The sequence below is a fragment of the Lepidothrix coronata genome, unplaced genomic scaffold (genome assembly GCF_001604755.1).
Source record: "Lepidothrix coronata isolate B3197 unplaced genomic scaffold, Lepidothrix_coronata-1.0 Scaffold78, whole genome shotgun sequence".
Taxonomy (NCBI): Eukaryota; Metazoa; Chordata; class Aves; order Passeriformes; family Pipridae; genus Lepidothrix; species Lepidothrix coronata.
In genome coordinates, this window is record NW_016690258.1 from 304,241 (window position 1) to 317,808 (window position 13,568).

Sequence of the window (13,568 nt, forward strand, 5' to 3'; positions counted from 1 at the left end):
AACATCTGTCCCAGGTCAGGTCACTTGTAGGGTCAAAATGGGAAAGGGACGCCCCTCAGTTTAGCAAACTCCAAAGAGCTCTGGGAACATGGTAGTGTGATGTCAGTCACATCCTTTCTAGCCTGCAGGGACTCCTGGAGAGACAGAAAGCTTCCAGACTGTGTCCTTTCCCTGAAAAGCCAGTTGTGCTTTGTGAAGCCTGGGCAGCCATTGTCCCCTGTCTACCAACAGCATCCTCCATGCCTTGGGCTGTGCAGTCACAAACCAGAGGCACTGTGCAGGTCTCTGACTGATGTTCAAGGGCTTTGCAGTCACCTCCCTGGGCACTGGAAAGCAGAAATAAATACAAAATAGGGGAATGATGGATGAAAAGCATTGTGTCCTTAAGGTGGACCTAACTGAGCAGGAGGAACACAAGGTGGAACAGGAGGAAGCCCAGGAAAAAATATCTATAAACCAAAATGCTTGTCTGTGATTTTGCAAAGCCATGCACTAAACCTGAGGTTTGATGCATCAGTGATCTATAAAAGGCAAGCAAACGTTGCAGGGGAGCCATTGAGGTCAATCAAGGCAAAAGAACTGAGGCTGGTGGCTTGGAGACCCTCTGCTGATACCTAAACAGAGGGGATGGGCAGTCTGGAGGCAGAGACCAGCATGGCCAAAGGCAGAGTGCCTCACATGGAAGGAAAAACTGAACCCCCCACCCTGTTTGCAACACTCTGAATTGAGAACTGGGTGTTGCACCCCACTGACAGAGCAATTCTACTCCATGCAGGCACATTGTGAAATGGCAAAGAGAGGTGGGATGGAGAAAACCAGCAGATGTGAGAGCAACCACTGAGGCTTTTCTGCTGCCTTTGCATTCCTCGAGGGCTCAGCCCTGGTTTGATCCTGTTTGCAAAGCACCATCACCACGGGGTGCTGAAGCCTGGGTGGTGCAGCTGGGATAACAGTTGCCCCAAAGCCAGGGAGATGATATGTCAGTGATGGAGCACAGCGATGGCCCAGAGCACAGCAATGGGAAGCATCTGTCTCCAGGTGCATGAGTAAAAGGATGGTCTGTGGAATGGAAAAGGAGAATTCAAACCTTCCTCGGGTCTGTACATTCCCATGGAAGGTGATTGCTATGGGTTGTGTTGCTGCAAGGAGGAACTGAAGTGATTTAAAGGGTCCCATATGTAACCAGGCCCTCCAGAGCAGATCCATTTGTGTGAACTCATGTGGAGACAGCTTTCCTTTTTCCTTTCCTTTTCCTTTCCCCCTTCCTCTCAGCAGCAAGCAGGATAACGGGATGAGCTTTTGTCCTTTCCCAGAAACGCTCTGCCCAGGCAGTGCTGGAAGCAGGTAGAAATCTCTCCCAGGTCCCAGATTGCCAGAAATCATTAACAGAGAAGTTTTTCCAACCCACATTTGCAGGAATGTCCCTGTGGGAATTACCAGGGACACTAGCTGTTACCCTGGCTGGTTCCCTGTGAGAAGGCTGTGCCCTAGAGAATGAGGGACCTCGGGAGACTTCCTTGGCTTGGCTGTGTTTTTTTCTGGTCCCCTCCAACCCAGTAAGCAGACACAGTACCAGGTACTTAGTTGGAAGGTGCTGCAAGCTCTTCTGGGAGTGGAGGAATGAAGTCCCATTTATGGGGCCAAAACATTCTGGTGGGGAAGGGTGGGAGTAAGGAGGATCAGGGCCCTGCCAACTCATCCAGCCACGTTATCAGGCTGCAATCAGATGCCTCAGCTGCTCCTTTCCCAGCACAGGACACTCAGCCAGGCATCAAGTCCTCTTGCTACGGACTCCTGGCATCAAACAGAGCCATTAAGCACAAGGCAAGGGAACATTGCCCAGGCCAGGCTGTGGTGAGATGGTTGATCCATCGTTTGCTGTAGTCCCTGGATGCAGCAGGCTGTGCTTTTGAGAGAGCAGAGATGCATTTCCTTGCTGGGTTGGGCAGGACAGGCTGGTGCTGCTTGTGGTGAGCCAAAGCTTCAGTGCCCCCCTCCCAGCCCTCGGGTCTGACAGCACTGGGCAGCACTGCTTTGGGGAGTCTCAGTGGCTGGCAGGGCTGAGGAGGCAGAGATGTCCATGTGCTGCCTGTTTGCCAGGCCCTAATGACTGAGTGGGGAGGAGAGGGAAAGTAGGATCTGGCAGGCTGAGCCGGGAGCTGGGCTGAATCCACACCACAGACCCTGGCTGCCTCCAGCCAGTATCATCCTCCTGTTTGTCTGCTTGCTAAATAATTGAGCAGATTTTCTATTAAGCCTCCTTCAGAGTGAGCTAATGGAGCAGCGTTGGCCAGAGCTGGTGTCAGGATCCTGGTGGGAGCGAGCGCAGGGGAAGGGGTGAGGCCAGAAGGTGAGGCTGTGGTCCCCTGTGTGTGAGGGCCCACTGTAATTAGGGCTGGGCATATAGGTTAGAATGGCCTTTGTGGGAAGTGAGTGGCCATCCTGGGCTGGGGATGAGCAGTGTTGTGCCAGGGCTTGGCCACTGCTCTGCTCCTTGGGCTTCCCCCATGCCCCATGGACACCTCGTGCTTCTCCCATGCCCCATGGACACCCCCCGCTCAGAGGCAGGGGCATGATGCTCTCAGGGTGAGGGTTGGAGGCACCTTGGAGGCAGACTAAGCAGACTCTGCTCAGTTGCCAAATGGTTTTGGGATCACCTCTGCTGGAAAGGTCAGGAGATCCTAGTCTGCAGGTTCCCAAACAGCCACGTACCTATGTGCTCAAGCACTGCTGGGACCCTGGGGATTTGGCTGGTCGCTGTGGACATGGTAGTTCTCTGCAGTCCTGTAGGACCCTGTAATTACTGACCAATTAAACACTAATACTCCTTCAACATGTGTTGGTGAGTGAGCTGTGGTGGAAGGAGGGGCAGGAGCAGGCATTTCATGGACCACTCAGTCTAAAGGAGTCCTTGCTACCTTGCTCTAAAGTCTCAGAAGATGGGCGGTACCCCAGTCTTGCAGTGTGTAACATTGAGGCCAGTGTGAGCAAGAGCATGGAAGAATGACTAGCTCAGACATAGGTTTCATGGTTAAAAAAGGAGTCTGGTCTTGCAGTTTTTACAAGCTGCCAGCTCCAAACACTGTGTCCTGAGCAGTGGGACTGCCAGGGCTGGGCTCTCCCAGCACCTCAAGGCTGTCGGGCACACACTGGGAGGCAGGAGCAGGCATTGTGCTGGCCAGCACCAGGCTTTGCTGCTTTGAGCTCTTTGGAAAACTGTGAGCATCGTAAGGAAAGAATTTGGGTCCAGCCATGTTCATCATGTGTCCCGCCCCAGTGGCAGGAGGACAGGATAGGACTGGCATTCAGTGCACCCACATTGTCCTGGCTGAGGTGTGAAGTGCCAGGGGAGACAGGAGTCAGCGCTGAATGCTGGTCCCCAAAGCTAATCCTTATCCCAAAGCTAGTCCTTGTCCCCATGCATGCTGGCACAGGTCCCTGTGTGCTGGGGCTGCTGTGCTTTGTGCTGACCCACTGCTTTACCCTGCAGAGCCGAGGAGCAGGAGGGTGGTTTGGTGGGAGCCAGGGCTGTGATGGTGCAGATGGCTGCTGAGAGAGGACAGGGTATTCCTCGGGGAACATCCATTAGGTTTCTCAACTCCTGCCTGTCAGAGAGGCTGTGCTCCCAGCTATGTTTTTCCTTGCTGAGATGTTCTGCCTTTCAGGCTGGTTAATGAACTGCTTCGACAGTTTGAACCGCCCTCCCCTGCTCATTGGAGCAGCCGTGTGGTGTGGGATCCTTTCTAAGCATCAGGAAGGTGTGAAAAGCAGCAGCAGGATTTTCGTGGTTAAAGGCAATGGGATCCCTCGGGGGCAGCACTGATACAGACCTCAGATGTGCTGTTCCCAGCAGAGCAAGGCTCAGCCTTCCTGCAGGGATAGGAGAATTGCAGGCTCTCCTGGGCTTTTCCAGGCTGGTGTGTCCCTGGAGAGTCCCTGAGAGCTTTTCTTACACTCCTTGGCCTGAGCTTTCCCTAAGCTTCAGTTGTTACCCTCAGCTGAGGATGCAGGTTTGCAGGAGCACTAATGCCTGGGAAGCTGGTGTTGGCGCCAGGGAAGGAGAAGGTTTGCAAGGAGACTGACAAGGATGGAGACAGCGGGTGGGTAACACTCAATCTGGGTGCTGGAGCCTGGAGCAGCACTTCACTTTTCCTTTTGGAGGAAGATATGGTGCTTAGATGTGGCAAGTGCTCTGGCATGGGCTTAGCAGTGTCTCAGCAGGCATGGGTGGCACTTGGGGCAGTGCCCTGGTGTGGTTTAGACCTGGGTGCACTTGCCTGGGTCTCTTCTCTTTCCCAGACATTCCCAGGTCAAATTGAAACCATCCTTCCCATGGATCCCTGCCTGGGTGCAAAGCCAGAGAGTGGCAGCACCTCATCTCCACCCTCAAGGTGTCACTCACCTCTCTGTCTGACACCTCGTCACCCCCTGGCAGCCCCTGGTGTGGCCAACACGGTGTCCTGGGCTCATCAGGACGCTGTGCTAACACGAGGTGACAGGGCCAGCAGTGCTGGGTGTGGGGGAGCAAGGGCACAGCCTGGCAGGGCCTGTCGCTCCACATCCCATCACCTTGGGGGCTGCAGAGGCACAGATCACGGATCGTGTGGAGCTGAGCGCAAGGTCAGCATCAGGAGCAGTGCTGGGAGGCTGCAGCTGTCTCAGGATAGGTGCTCTTCCAAACACTGTCCCCTCCTTAGATGGGTGAGGGGTTTCTGACAAGTGCTTTAGGCACAGTTGGGTTTTTGCTGGGAAAAAAGCTGCTTGTTTCCCGGCAGGAAAAGTTGAAGGATGTGTGCTAGTGCTGTCCCAGTGCCACAAGGACCTTCCCCTCCCACCAGTCACAGGGCTGCCAGTGGCTCTTGGGACTGGGACGGTCAGCCAAGATGGGGTTGCAGGTTGGGGTGCAGTTCTGTGAAGGGCCTGGTCCCTGTTGTGTCTGAGCTGTGCTCCTGCCTACAGGGTGACCTCAGCCTCCCCTGTGCTGCACATGACAGCCACATGCTCCTGCTTCAGCTGTGGATGGGATGCTGGTGACCAGCAAGTGGATAGGATACCCTTATCCCTCTGTGGGATCAGGCAGGTGGGGGGCAGAGCCAGTCCCTATGCCAGGCCAATGCAAGGCTGGGTGACAGGAAAGGCAGCGCAGGTTACAGCGAGTCGGGGGTCTCCATCGGCAGGGGACACTGGGACTGAGACAAAGGCAGGGCCAGTCCCCTCCTGAGCAGTGCCTCTCCCCTGCATCTAAACCCTTGTCATCCCTTTTGGGGTCTGGATGTGCCCTTGTGTCAGTCAGTGCTGCTCCCTCCTGATTTCCCAGGCATCACTTTGGGGACCTGCTCTCCAGGGAAAAGCCTCCTCTCGCAGCAGCCCCAGGCCTGCTCAGCACATTTAACCCCCTCGCCGAGGCCACCCAAACGCCATTTGATGGGAGCAGAGGCTGTGAGCCTTGTGCCAGGCCAGCAGGAATTCAGGGCTCACTCAGACCCCAGCCTCCCATTGCTGTGCCCAGGAGCTGCAGGGTGGCTGCTCGCTGCTGCAAGGCAAGGAGACACTCAGCCCAGTGTGAGCTTAAAAAAATAGGCATTTTTATTCCAATGGAACTAGAGAATTACGACCCAGGAGAGGGGAGGATTACTCACATTTATCGATAGGCTGATTAGGTTACTGCCTAAATAGCTGTGCTTGAGCAGTGTCCGCCTCAAGGAGAAGCAGCGCAGGAGCGTGGCGCAGCGGAGACCTCATTGTCCTTGGTGGCACGGGGAGCTCTGAGCAATGCGGGCCGGGGCGCTGTGTCGCGTCACCTAATCCTGCCTTCACTATTTACAGCTCCTCGGGAAGCAAAAGCTTGTAAGGTTTGCTTGGCTGCGTGGCTGGGTGGGCGCTGAGCTCCATCCCCCCTGCGTGGCCACGTTTGGGGGAGAGGCTGTGTACCCCCCTTGTGATGGGGTCATGCTCCCCCTGCTCCCAGCCATGGCGTGCTGATAGGGACTGCTACAGGCTGGGAGACAACGGTGGCATTGCCATCCCCAGAGGCCCTGTCATGAGTGAGGACAGTGTCCCACATGTCACAGCTATTCCTTGGCCTAGGGGTCTGTGGTGGCGGTGTCAGGTTGGGCATCTCATGGCTGGGGACGTGGCAGATCCCCAGCCCCAGCGTCACCATTAGGGAGGGTGGGTGCCCAAAAGAAGGGGGGGTTCTCCAGCATGCTGGGTTCATCAGCATTACCCTTGTGCTAATGAGGCTGTTGCTAGTGGATTATGCAAGGAGCTCTTGCTGGGCACCAATGTGCCTGTGACCCAAAACCCACCAGGAGCTCATGGCTGAAGCAGTTGTGGGTGACGATGATCACTCCCATGGGTCGCACTCAAGCCAGGAACTCGGGGTGCCCAATAATCCTGTTCTAGCAGCGATGGAGACCAGCTGTCATGATGCCCTGGTTTTTCTCCCAGCTCTGCCCCGCTACGACACAATGGGGGTGTCAGAAAAGACAGAACTGATGGACTCTGTGTCTGACTTGAGCTGCAGGACCTTGGGGTGCTTGGGGTCGGGGAAGTCCTCACCGAGGGCCAGGCGGATCTTGCCATTCTGCGTCTCCCTGATGGGCTCGAGGAAGGCGACGTGCTTGTTGGCGCCGGCCCTCCGGTTCGGCCCGTCGGTGGCGGGGGGGGTGGTGCTGAGGATGGAGGACTGGGCACTGCACTCCTGCGGGGGGCTGAGCGGGGCTGGCTTCTTGCAGCAGCGCAGGCAGCGGCACGGCGTGAGGTACAGGTAGATGATCACCAGCACCAGGGTCACGATGCAGCCCAGCAGAGTCGTGAGGCCAGTGTTGAAGGTCTCCCCGGCTGGCTTGGGGTACTGGACGGTCACATTGAACTCACACAGCCTGCTGAAATTGTGGGTGCTCTTGGTGAAGCCTACGTAGACCCCCGAGTGCCAGGGCTTGGCCACAGCGATCCTCAGGCTGCCGTTGCGAAAGACCTCCAGGGAGCCGTTGCTGTTCCCCGGGTGTTTGATGGGCTCGTGTTGAGGGGAGATCCACATGTAGGTAGTGGCCGAGGACGGCAGACTGGTGTTACAGGTGAGCTGGATGGGCTGGCCCACCATCACCTGGAAGGGCGAGAGGTGCGCGTCTCCAGGGCCCGCCGAGCAGTTCTCAAACATGGGGCTGTACTTGTGGACCTTGATCAGGGACCGGGGCACGTTGCCAGATACCTTGCAGGTGTGTTCCTCGAAGAAATCCTTCACGGAGCTGAATCCTCGCTGCTTCCAGCGCTGGAGCATCAGGTAGAGCGGGCAGCTGCACCTGATGGGGTTGTTGTGAAGGTACAAACCATTCCCGATGTTTTCGGGCAGAGCCACCAGCACCTCCACAGGGATGCTGCTCAGGCAGTTGGAGGAGAGGTCCAGCGTACGGAGGTTGTAGATCCCCAGCCCCTGCACCGCATGGAAGGGGAAGGTGGTCAGGTTGTTCCAGCTCAGGTAGACTTTCCGCAGACCACTCAGCTTGGCAAAGGCGTTTTCATCCACCCGCTTGATGTGGTTGTTGTAGAGCAGCAGCTCCTCCAAGCTCACCAGCGCCTCGAAGTAGTGCGTCTCCACGGCGTGCAGGTGGTTGGAGGACATGTCCAGGTGCCGCAGGTAGGAGGCATTGTGGAAAGCCTGCGGAGAAAGGTACCGAATCCGGTTGTGACTGATGTGGAGGGCCTCGAGGTGCGGGAGGGCGGCCAGCCAGCGGTCGTGGAGTTGGGTGAGGGCGTTGTGGCTGAGGTCCAGCGTGGTGGTGGTGGACGGCAGTGCCTGGGGCACATGCTGCAGCGTCTGCTGGCTGCAGCTCAGCAGGTCGGAGGTGCAGATGCAGCCGGAGGGGCAGAGGCGGGACTGCGGGGAGGCTTGGGGAGCGCGGCCGGGGGCGCACAGCTGGAGCAGCAGCAGCAGCAGCTTCGCCACCCGCGGCCAGAGCGGGTCTGCGGTCACCGGTGGGGACATTGTGGCGGGCAGGAGCTTCTGTGCAGCCTGGCAGCACAGCCAGGCTCGATGAGACGCGAGAGAAAGCGTGTCGCCGTCCCCCCTGCTCTCCCCCGGTGCTGCCTTGGCTCTACCAAGCATCCAGAGACGCCCCTTTGCACTCCGAGAAGGAGGATCCCGATTCGAGCCGTGAGGCTTGAAAAGAGTTAAAGGGCGGCATCGCCCTGCCCGGCTCCGCCGCGGCTCACCCGAGGCTGCCCCGTACCTGTGCTCCGGCGGGCCGGGGGCTGCGGGGGGACGGCCGGGAGCCGCCGATCCGCATCAGGGGGGTTGAGGCGCTCCGTGTCGGGCTGTGTGTGGGCGCCTCGCTGCCTCCTGGAGCTGCGCATCCCTGGAGTGCGAAGTTTCTCAGCGCTCAGCGCCGCCGGGGCACATCCCCGCGCTCCAGCCTTCGGGGAGCCCCGTCCGGGTCCCTCCCGGGCAGCACCTCCCGGGAGCCGGGCGCGCTGCGGGAGCGCGGTCCCGCGCCTGCCCTTATTTAGGCGCGGGCGGTGCGCGGCGAGGGGGCCGGGCGGGATCCCATTGGCCCCGGCGCGGGGAGTGGTGGCCGCGGCGGTAGCCCCGGCCCTCCCTGCGAGTGGGCAGGGCGAGCGCAGCCCTGCGTGGTCGCTTGTCCCCCGGGGTAGCTCAGGGCCGCTCCGGCCGTACCAGTGAGCAGCCGCGTCCCTCCCGCCGGAGAACGGCAGCTGCGACCGGCTCTAATCCGTAAAGCGGCTGCTCCGCCACTGCCCAGCCTCTGGGAGGATGCTGGAATAAACCCACCCCGTCGTCACCTCTGGGAGCCCCTCGTGTTCCATCCTACGCCCAGGCTGGGAGTGGGGATGGCGGTCACCCCCGCAGTGCTCCTTATCTCCCAGCCGTGCTCCTTCCCTCTGCGCGCATCCTGACCACCTCCTGCACAAGCTGGCGGGGACCCCCCAGCACCCTCAGCCATGGGGTGAACAAACAGGATGGCCGAGCCCCGCAGGGTCGCCACGGCAGAGGGGGAGCCGTGGGCTGCTGGTGGAGAGGGGGCGGCCACAGGGTGAAGGACAAGCAGGAATGTCATTACCCAGAGCCCAGGCGGTTAGTGGGAAGAGGAGAGCTGGGGAATTGGTTTCCATTAGGGCAGCAAAAAGCTAATTTGGCGGCTGCGGCTGCTGCGAGTCAAGGGGCTGTTAACCCCCTGCGCCCCAGCTCAGCCTGCGACAACTGGATGTTCCCCTCACTCCTCCTGCCCCTCTTGCCGCTGGAGTGGCTGGGCTTGCCCCTGGGCTGGCCACGGAGCCAGCTCTGCTTCTTGCCAAGGGCCATGAACGGGCCACAGCACTGATGCCGATGGAGACACCCATTAAGGTGCCCTTCATCCCTCCTGCCTGTCCCCGCTGAAGCCAGGAAGAGCCACGCTGAAGCCAGGAAGAGCCACGACTGCTCCCTCCTGTCTTGTGGGGGCACCTGCTTGCTCTGGGGGCACCCTGAGCTGTCCCTTGGTGCACGGAGCCACAGCCCCCGGCGTGAGGCTGCTGCGGGACATCTCCCCTTCTCCCCTGCAGGGCTGTGACCCAGGGCAGCGCTGGCAGCTCCAGCCGCCCCGCAGCTCCCCAGGCTCTGTGGGCACCGGCGTGAGGGCTGCAGCCTCAGCAAGTGCTGATGCACCATATCGATCGCCGGAGCCTCCCGGTCGAGGAGGAGGGTGGCTGCTACCCTTTGGCTGCAGTTGGGCACGTTTCCCTGGCTCTCAGGGAGCAGGGGGACCACCAGCTGGGGATGCAGCCGGGTGGCCTGGGCCTGCAGGGTGTGCAGTCTGTGATCTGACTGTGTCCCTTGGCAGGGCCGAGCGAGCGACGGCGGTGCTGCTGGCGGATCCCTGCTTCCAGCTGCGCTCCATCCAGTACCTGCTGGGCCACGCTGAGCCCTCGGCCATGGCAGCTGCTGCCCCGGCCACGGACAAGCGCCATTTCTCCCTGCACACCTGTAAGTGCCGGCACTGCGCTGGGAGCTGGGCTGTGCTCACCACCCGCCCACAGCTGGGCTGGGAACGGGGCTGCTGGTGGTGTCTGTGTCCCCTGCAACATGTCCCAGCCCTTTTAGTCCTGGGGATAGGCATCCTTGACCCTCATCCCCCAGCGGGACACTTTAGATGGGGATGTCTCCAGTGCCTGCTTGTCAGCATTTCTGTCCCTCTCAGTGCCCAATGTCCAGCCTGCTGTCCCCAGCACGGGGATCCCTGTCCTGGCTGGTCCCCAAGGGGATGCAGCCCCCCTTCATCACCCAGATGCCTCAGGGCAGCCTGAGGGTCCCATCCGCCCCACGTACACTCACTCTGTCCCCCCAGACACAGAGTATATCAGTGCTGAGGAGCTGGCAAAGGTGGAGAAGATGCTGAGCCACCTGAGTGAGGAGTCCAAGCAGGCAGCTGCCACCACACTGGTGAGTGTCTCCTCCCCCCAGCCCTGTCCCCATCCTCCGCAGAAGCCCCGGCTCTGGCACAGCTGCCCTGAGACACAGGGCTTCGTCTGCCACATTAACTGCCTGGTGACCCCCACAGCCCACCAGTGAGGAGGACCTGTGCCCCATCTGCTACGCACACCCCATCTCTGCCATCTTCAGGCCCTGCTCCCACAAGTCATGCAAGTGAGTAACTCCCATGCCTGACCCCCGCCAGGGCAACTGCCAGCCCCCAGCTCCCCTGTGCCATGAGGGTGGGGGGCTGATGCTCTTTCCTCCTCTGTCCCAGAGCCTGTATCAACCAGCACCTGATGAACAACAAGGACTGCTTCTTCTGCAAGGCCACCATCACGGGGGTGGACGACTTCACCAAGCCAGCCAGCTCGTAGAGCCCAGCCCTGCCCCACAGGCTCCCCCAGGCTGACAGGGGTGGCCCCCCTGCCCCATGCTGGCTTCTCCCCAAATGCTTGCCCTGCTCAGGGCCGTGGGACTCTCACCCAGAGGGCCAGGACCCAGCATGGGGCTGCAGTGTGGGACAGGGGGCTGCAGGGTGGGAGAGGCCAGCGTCCCCTCGCCTGGCAGCCTCTCTGTCCCGAGGGCCATTCTCAGGGAGGGGAGCCCAAGGCCTCGGCTCTGCAGCAGCGCTGGGAACATGTGGCAGCCCCAGGGCAGTGGGGCTGGGCTGGGCATTCGGGCTGTTAACTTGCCCCTGGCTGGGGGCTGACTTCGTGAAATGCAACATTAAATTATTCTTCCTTATGTGGTGCCTTGAGACACAGGGAGGGGAAGCCAGGCCAGCCCTGGCAAGCGACCTGGTGCTTGGGCCATGCTCAGGTAATGCTGAACAGTAAATGGAAATATAAATATTTAATCCAAGGAGGGCTGGGGCCGCAGGGTGCTCTGCTACATGATGATGCGTGGCTCTGGCACGGACTCGGCGATGGATTTGTGTGGCAGCACATTGGCCCCGTTGAGGTAGAGCTCGTCATTGACGATGACGTCCTCACCCAGCACGGTCACGTTCTCCATGCGCACCTGCCCGGAGAGGCTCCGTCACACCTGCCCGGCTCAGGCCCTGGGCTGTGCTCCCACTCCTGCCCGCAGGCACCGGCACATCCCTCCAGCCACAGCCTGAGGAGGCGGGAGGGCAAGAGCTGAGCTTCAATACCGTGCAGGGGTACCCAGGGCCTCACCCACTGGCCCACGGAGCAGCTCCAGCCCACGATGCAGGACTCCAGCCAGGAGTGGGAGCGGATGCGGGCTCCCTCCAGCACGGTGCAGCGTTTGATGCGCACCCCGTCCTCCACCACCACGCCGGCCCCGATCGTCACGTTAGGGCCGATGACACAGTTTGCCCCAATCTTGGCACTGGGGTCCTGGAAGGAAGATGGGCTGTGCCAGGGTTGGGAGGGCAGACAGAGCTCTTGGCACAGCCCAGGCCACTAGGCCAGCATGGGGACAGGAAGGCACAGCTCGAGGATGGCAGTGAGGAGAGCAGTGGGACGACGCGGAGAGCCCATGATGTGCCCGGGGCTGATGTGCTGGGGGCTGGCACTTACCACCAGCACGTTCCCTACAACACCAGGCCCTGAGTGCAGCTTCTCAGGGTGCTGAGCCCGCAGCGCCTGCAGGTACATGCACATGCCCGTGAGGAAGTCCTTTGGCTGCCCAATGTCCATCCAGAAGCCTGCAGGGACAGAGCCGTGGTGACAACCCCCAGAGCAGGGGTGGCAGAGCAGGCAAGACCCCCCGATGCTGCCTGCACTGTGCACAGGGCCTTACCCTGCAGCTCCATGGCATAGAGCTGCCCGTCCTGCGCCATGGCCGGGAAGATCTCCTTCTCGATGGAGGTGGGGCGCAGCTGCAGGGACAGGGAGCAGGGCTGAGCAGGGGGCCCAGCCCCCCAGCCTGGCCCAGCCCAGCCCCCCGGCTTGTACCTGGATGCGCTGCAGGATGCCGGGATTAAAGATGTAGAGCCCGGCGTTGATCTTGTTGGACACGAAGACGCGCGGCTTCTCCACGAAGCGGCAGATGCGGCCGGTGTCGGCCTCGCACACCACCACGCCGTACTTGGCCGGCTCCTCCACGCGGGTCACCACCAGCGAGCCCTCGCCGCCGTGGTGCCGGTGGAAACGGGCCAGCGCCTCAAAGGGGAACTCGCAGATCACGTCGCTGTTGAGGACAAAGAAGGGCTCCCCGTCCTCGGCCAGCAGGTCCCGTGCCAGTGCCAGCGGCCCCGCTGCCCAGCCAGGAATGACCCCGCGGGGATGCGGTGAGCCCAGTGCCCGGGTCCTGCTGGTCCCGCCTCTGCCCGTCCCAGCGTGCCCCCGCAAAGTCCCCAGTCCCTCTGGATCCTCGGCTGGCCCCGCTTTCCCTGGTCCTGCCCATGTCCATCCTGGCATCCCCCTCCAGGTGCTCCCGGTCCTCCCATCTGTACGCTGTCTATACCCATGCCGCTGTCCATGCTGTCCCGCTCCTGTTGCCCCCCAGCCCTACACATTCATACCCACCCTGCTGCCCACGGTGCCGCCTCCCAGCGTCCCCAGCCTTGCCAGACCCATCCCCAGCACCCACCCCGCTGCCCCCGGGCCTCACTCCATCCCGCCCGCCCCCGCCCCTACATGCATCCTACCTGTGCCCAGCGGCTCCTTCTCGTGGGACATGGAGATGCGGATGCCGAGCTGCGGGCACAAGGTGAGTGGCGGGGCGAGCTGGGTTGCGGGGGGAGGTGGGGGGAGGCGGAAGGGCCCTTACCCGTTGTTCCTGCTCCCGCATGGCGGCTTCCAGCGCCTCCGACATGTAGCTCACCGCCAGCACCACATGGCTGACGCCCGCCTGCGGGAGTGCGGGTCAGCCGGCGGCGGGGCGGCCCCGCACCCCCCGCGCCCCGCGCCCCCACCTGCCGGAGAGCCTCCAGCTGGTGCAGCAGCACCGCCTTGTTGCAGAACTCCACCAGCGGCTTCGGCCGGCTCAGGGTCAGCGGCCGTAGCCGCGTCCCGAAGCCGCCCACGAGGATCAGCGCCCGCATCCCCCCGCGTCCCGCGCCAGCGCCCGCACCGACACGTCAGCGCCCGGCGCGCCGGGCACGTCACCGCCGCGCGGCCCCGCCCCGCCC

The 13,568-nt window shown here is 61.1% G+C and overlaps 3 protein-coding genes across 5 annotated transcripts in view; 1 reads left to right on the forward strand and 2 right to left on the reverse strand.

Annotated features, from left to right (window-relative positions):
• The window catches only part of RNF123 (ring finger protein 123), a 55,230-nt gene extending 44,018 nt beyond the window's left edge, over positions 1-11,212 (forward strand). For all 3 annotated transcript variants that reach the window (XM_017819867.1, XM_017819865.1, XM_017819866.1), the window contains exons 36-39: positions 9,837-9,979; positions 10,341-10,435; positions 10,554-10,639; positions 10,743-11,212. In XM_017819867.1, the coding sequence (XP_017675356.1) occupies positions 9,837-9,979; positions 10,341-10,435; positions 10,554-10,639; positions 10,743-10,842 (424 nt within the window). In that variant the 3' untranslated portion in view covers positions 10,843-11,212. The remainder of the gene's footprint in view (positions 1-9,836; positions 9,980-10,340; positions 10,436-10,553; positions 10,640-10,742) is intronic.
• On the reverse strand, positions 5,571-8,464 carry AMIGO3 (adhesion molecule with Ig like domain 3). The gene has a single exon (XM_017819875.1). It carries the CDS (start codon positions 8,105-8,107, stop codon positions 6,461-6,463), a length of 1,647 nt encoding a protein of 548 aa, XP_017675364.1. The 5' UTR covers positions 8,108-8,464; the 3' UTR covers positions 5,571-6,460.
• Positions 11,213-11,301: 89 nt separating the features above from the next.
• On the reverse strand, positions 11,302-13,525 carry GMPPB (GDP-mannose pyrophosphorylase B). Its single transcript, XM_017819886.1, has 8 exons — positions 13,353-13,525; positions 13,208-13,288; positions 13,086-13,134; positions 12,391-12,692; positions 12,236-12,314; positions 12,013-12,140; positions 11,647-11,829; positions 11,302-11,488 (listed from the first exon to the last, which is right to left on the reverse strand). The coding sequence occupies exons 1-8, from the start codon at positions 13,479-13,481 to the stop codon at positions 11,357-11,359; spliced, it is 1,083 nt and encodes a 360-aa protein (XP_017675375.1). The 5' UTR covers positions 13,482-13,525; the 3' UTR covers positions 11,302-11,356.
• Between the last annotated feature and the right edge of the window lie 43 nt (positions 13,526-13,568).

Bases quoted from the DNA above. Each gene is read 5' to 3' on its own strand.
- AMIGO3 (XM_017819875.1), bottom strand. From the start codon at position 8,107: ATGCTTGGTAGAGCCAAGGCAGCACCGGGGGAGAGCAGGGGGGACGGC.
- GMPPB (XM_017819886.1), bottom strand. From the start codon at position 13,481: ATGCGGGCGCTGATCCTCGTGGGCGGCTTCGGGACGCGGCTACGGCCG. The intron at 12,693-13,085 runs GTAGGATGCATG...CTGGCTGGGCAG, and splicing joins GAAGGAGCCGCTGGGCACAG to CGGGGCCGCTGGCACTGGCA. The intron at 11,830-12,012 runs GTAAGTGCCAGC...TCTTCCTTCCAG, and splicing joins TTGTAGGGAACGTGCTGGTG to GACCCCAGTGCCAAGATTGG.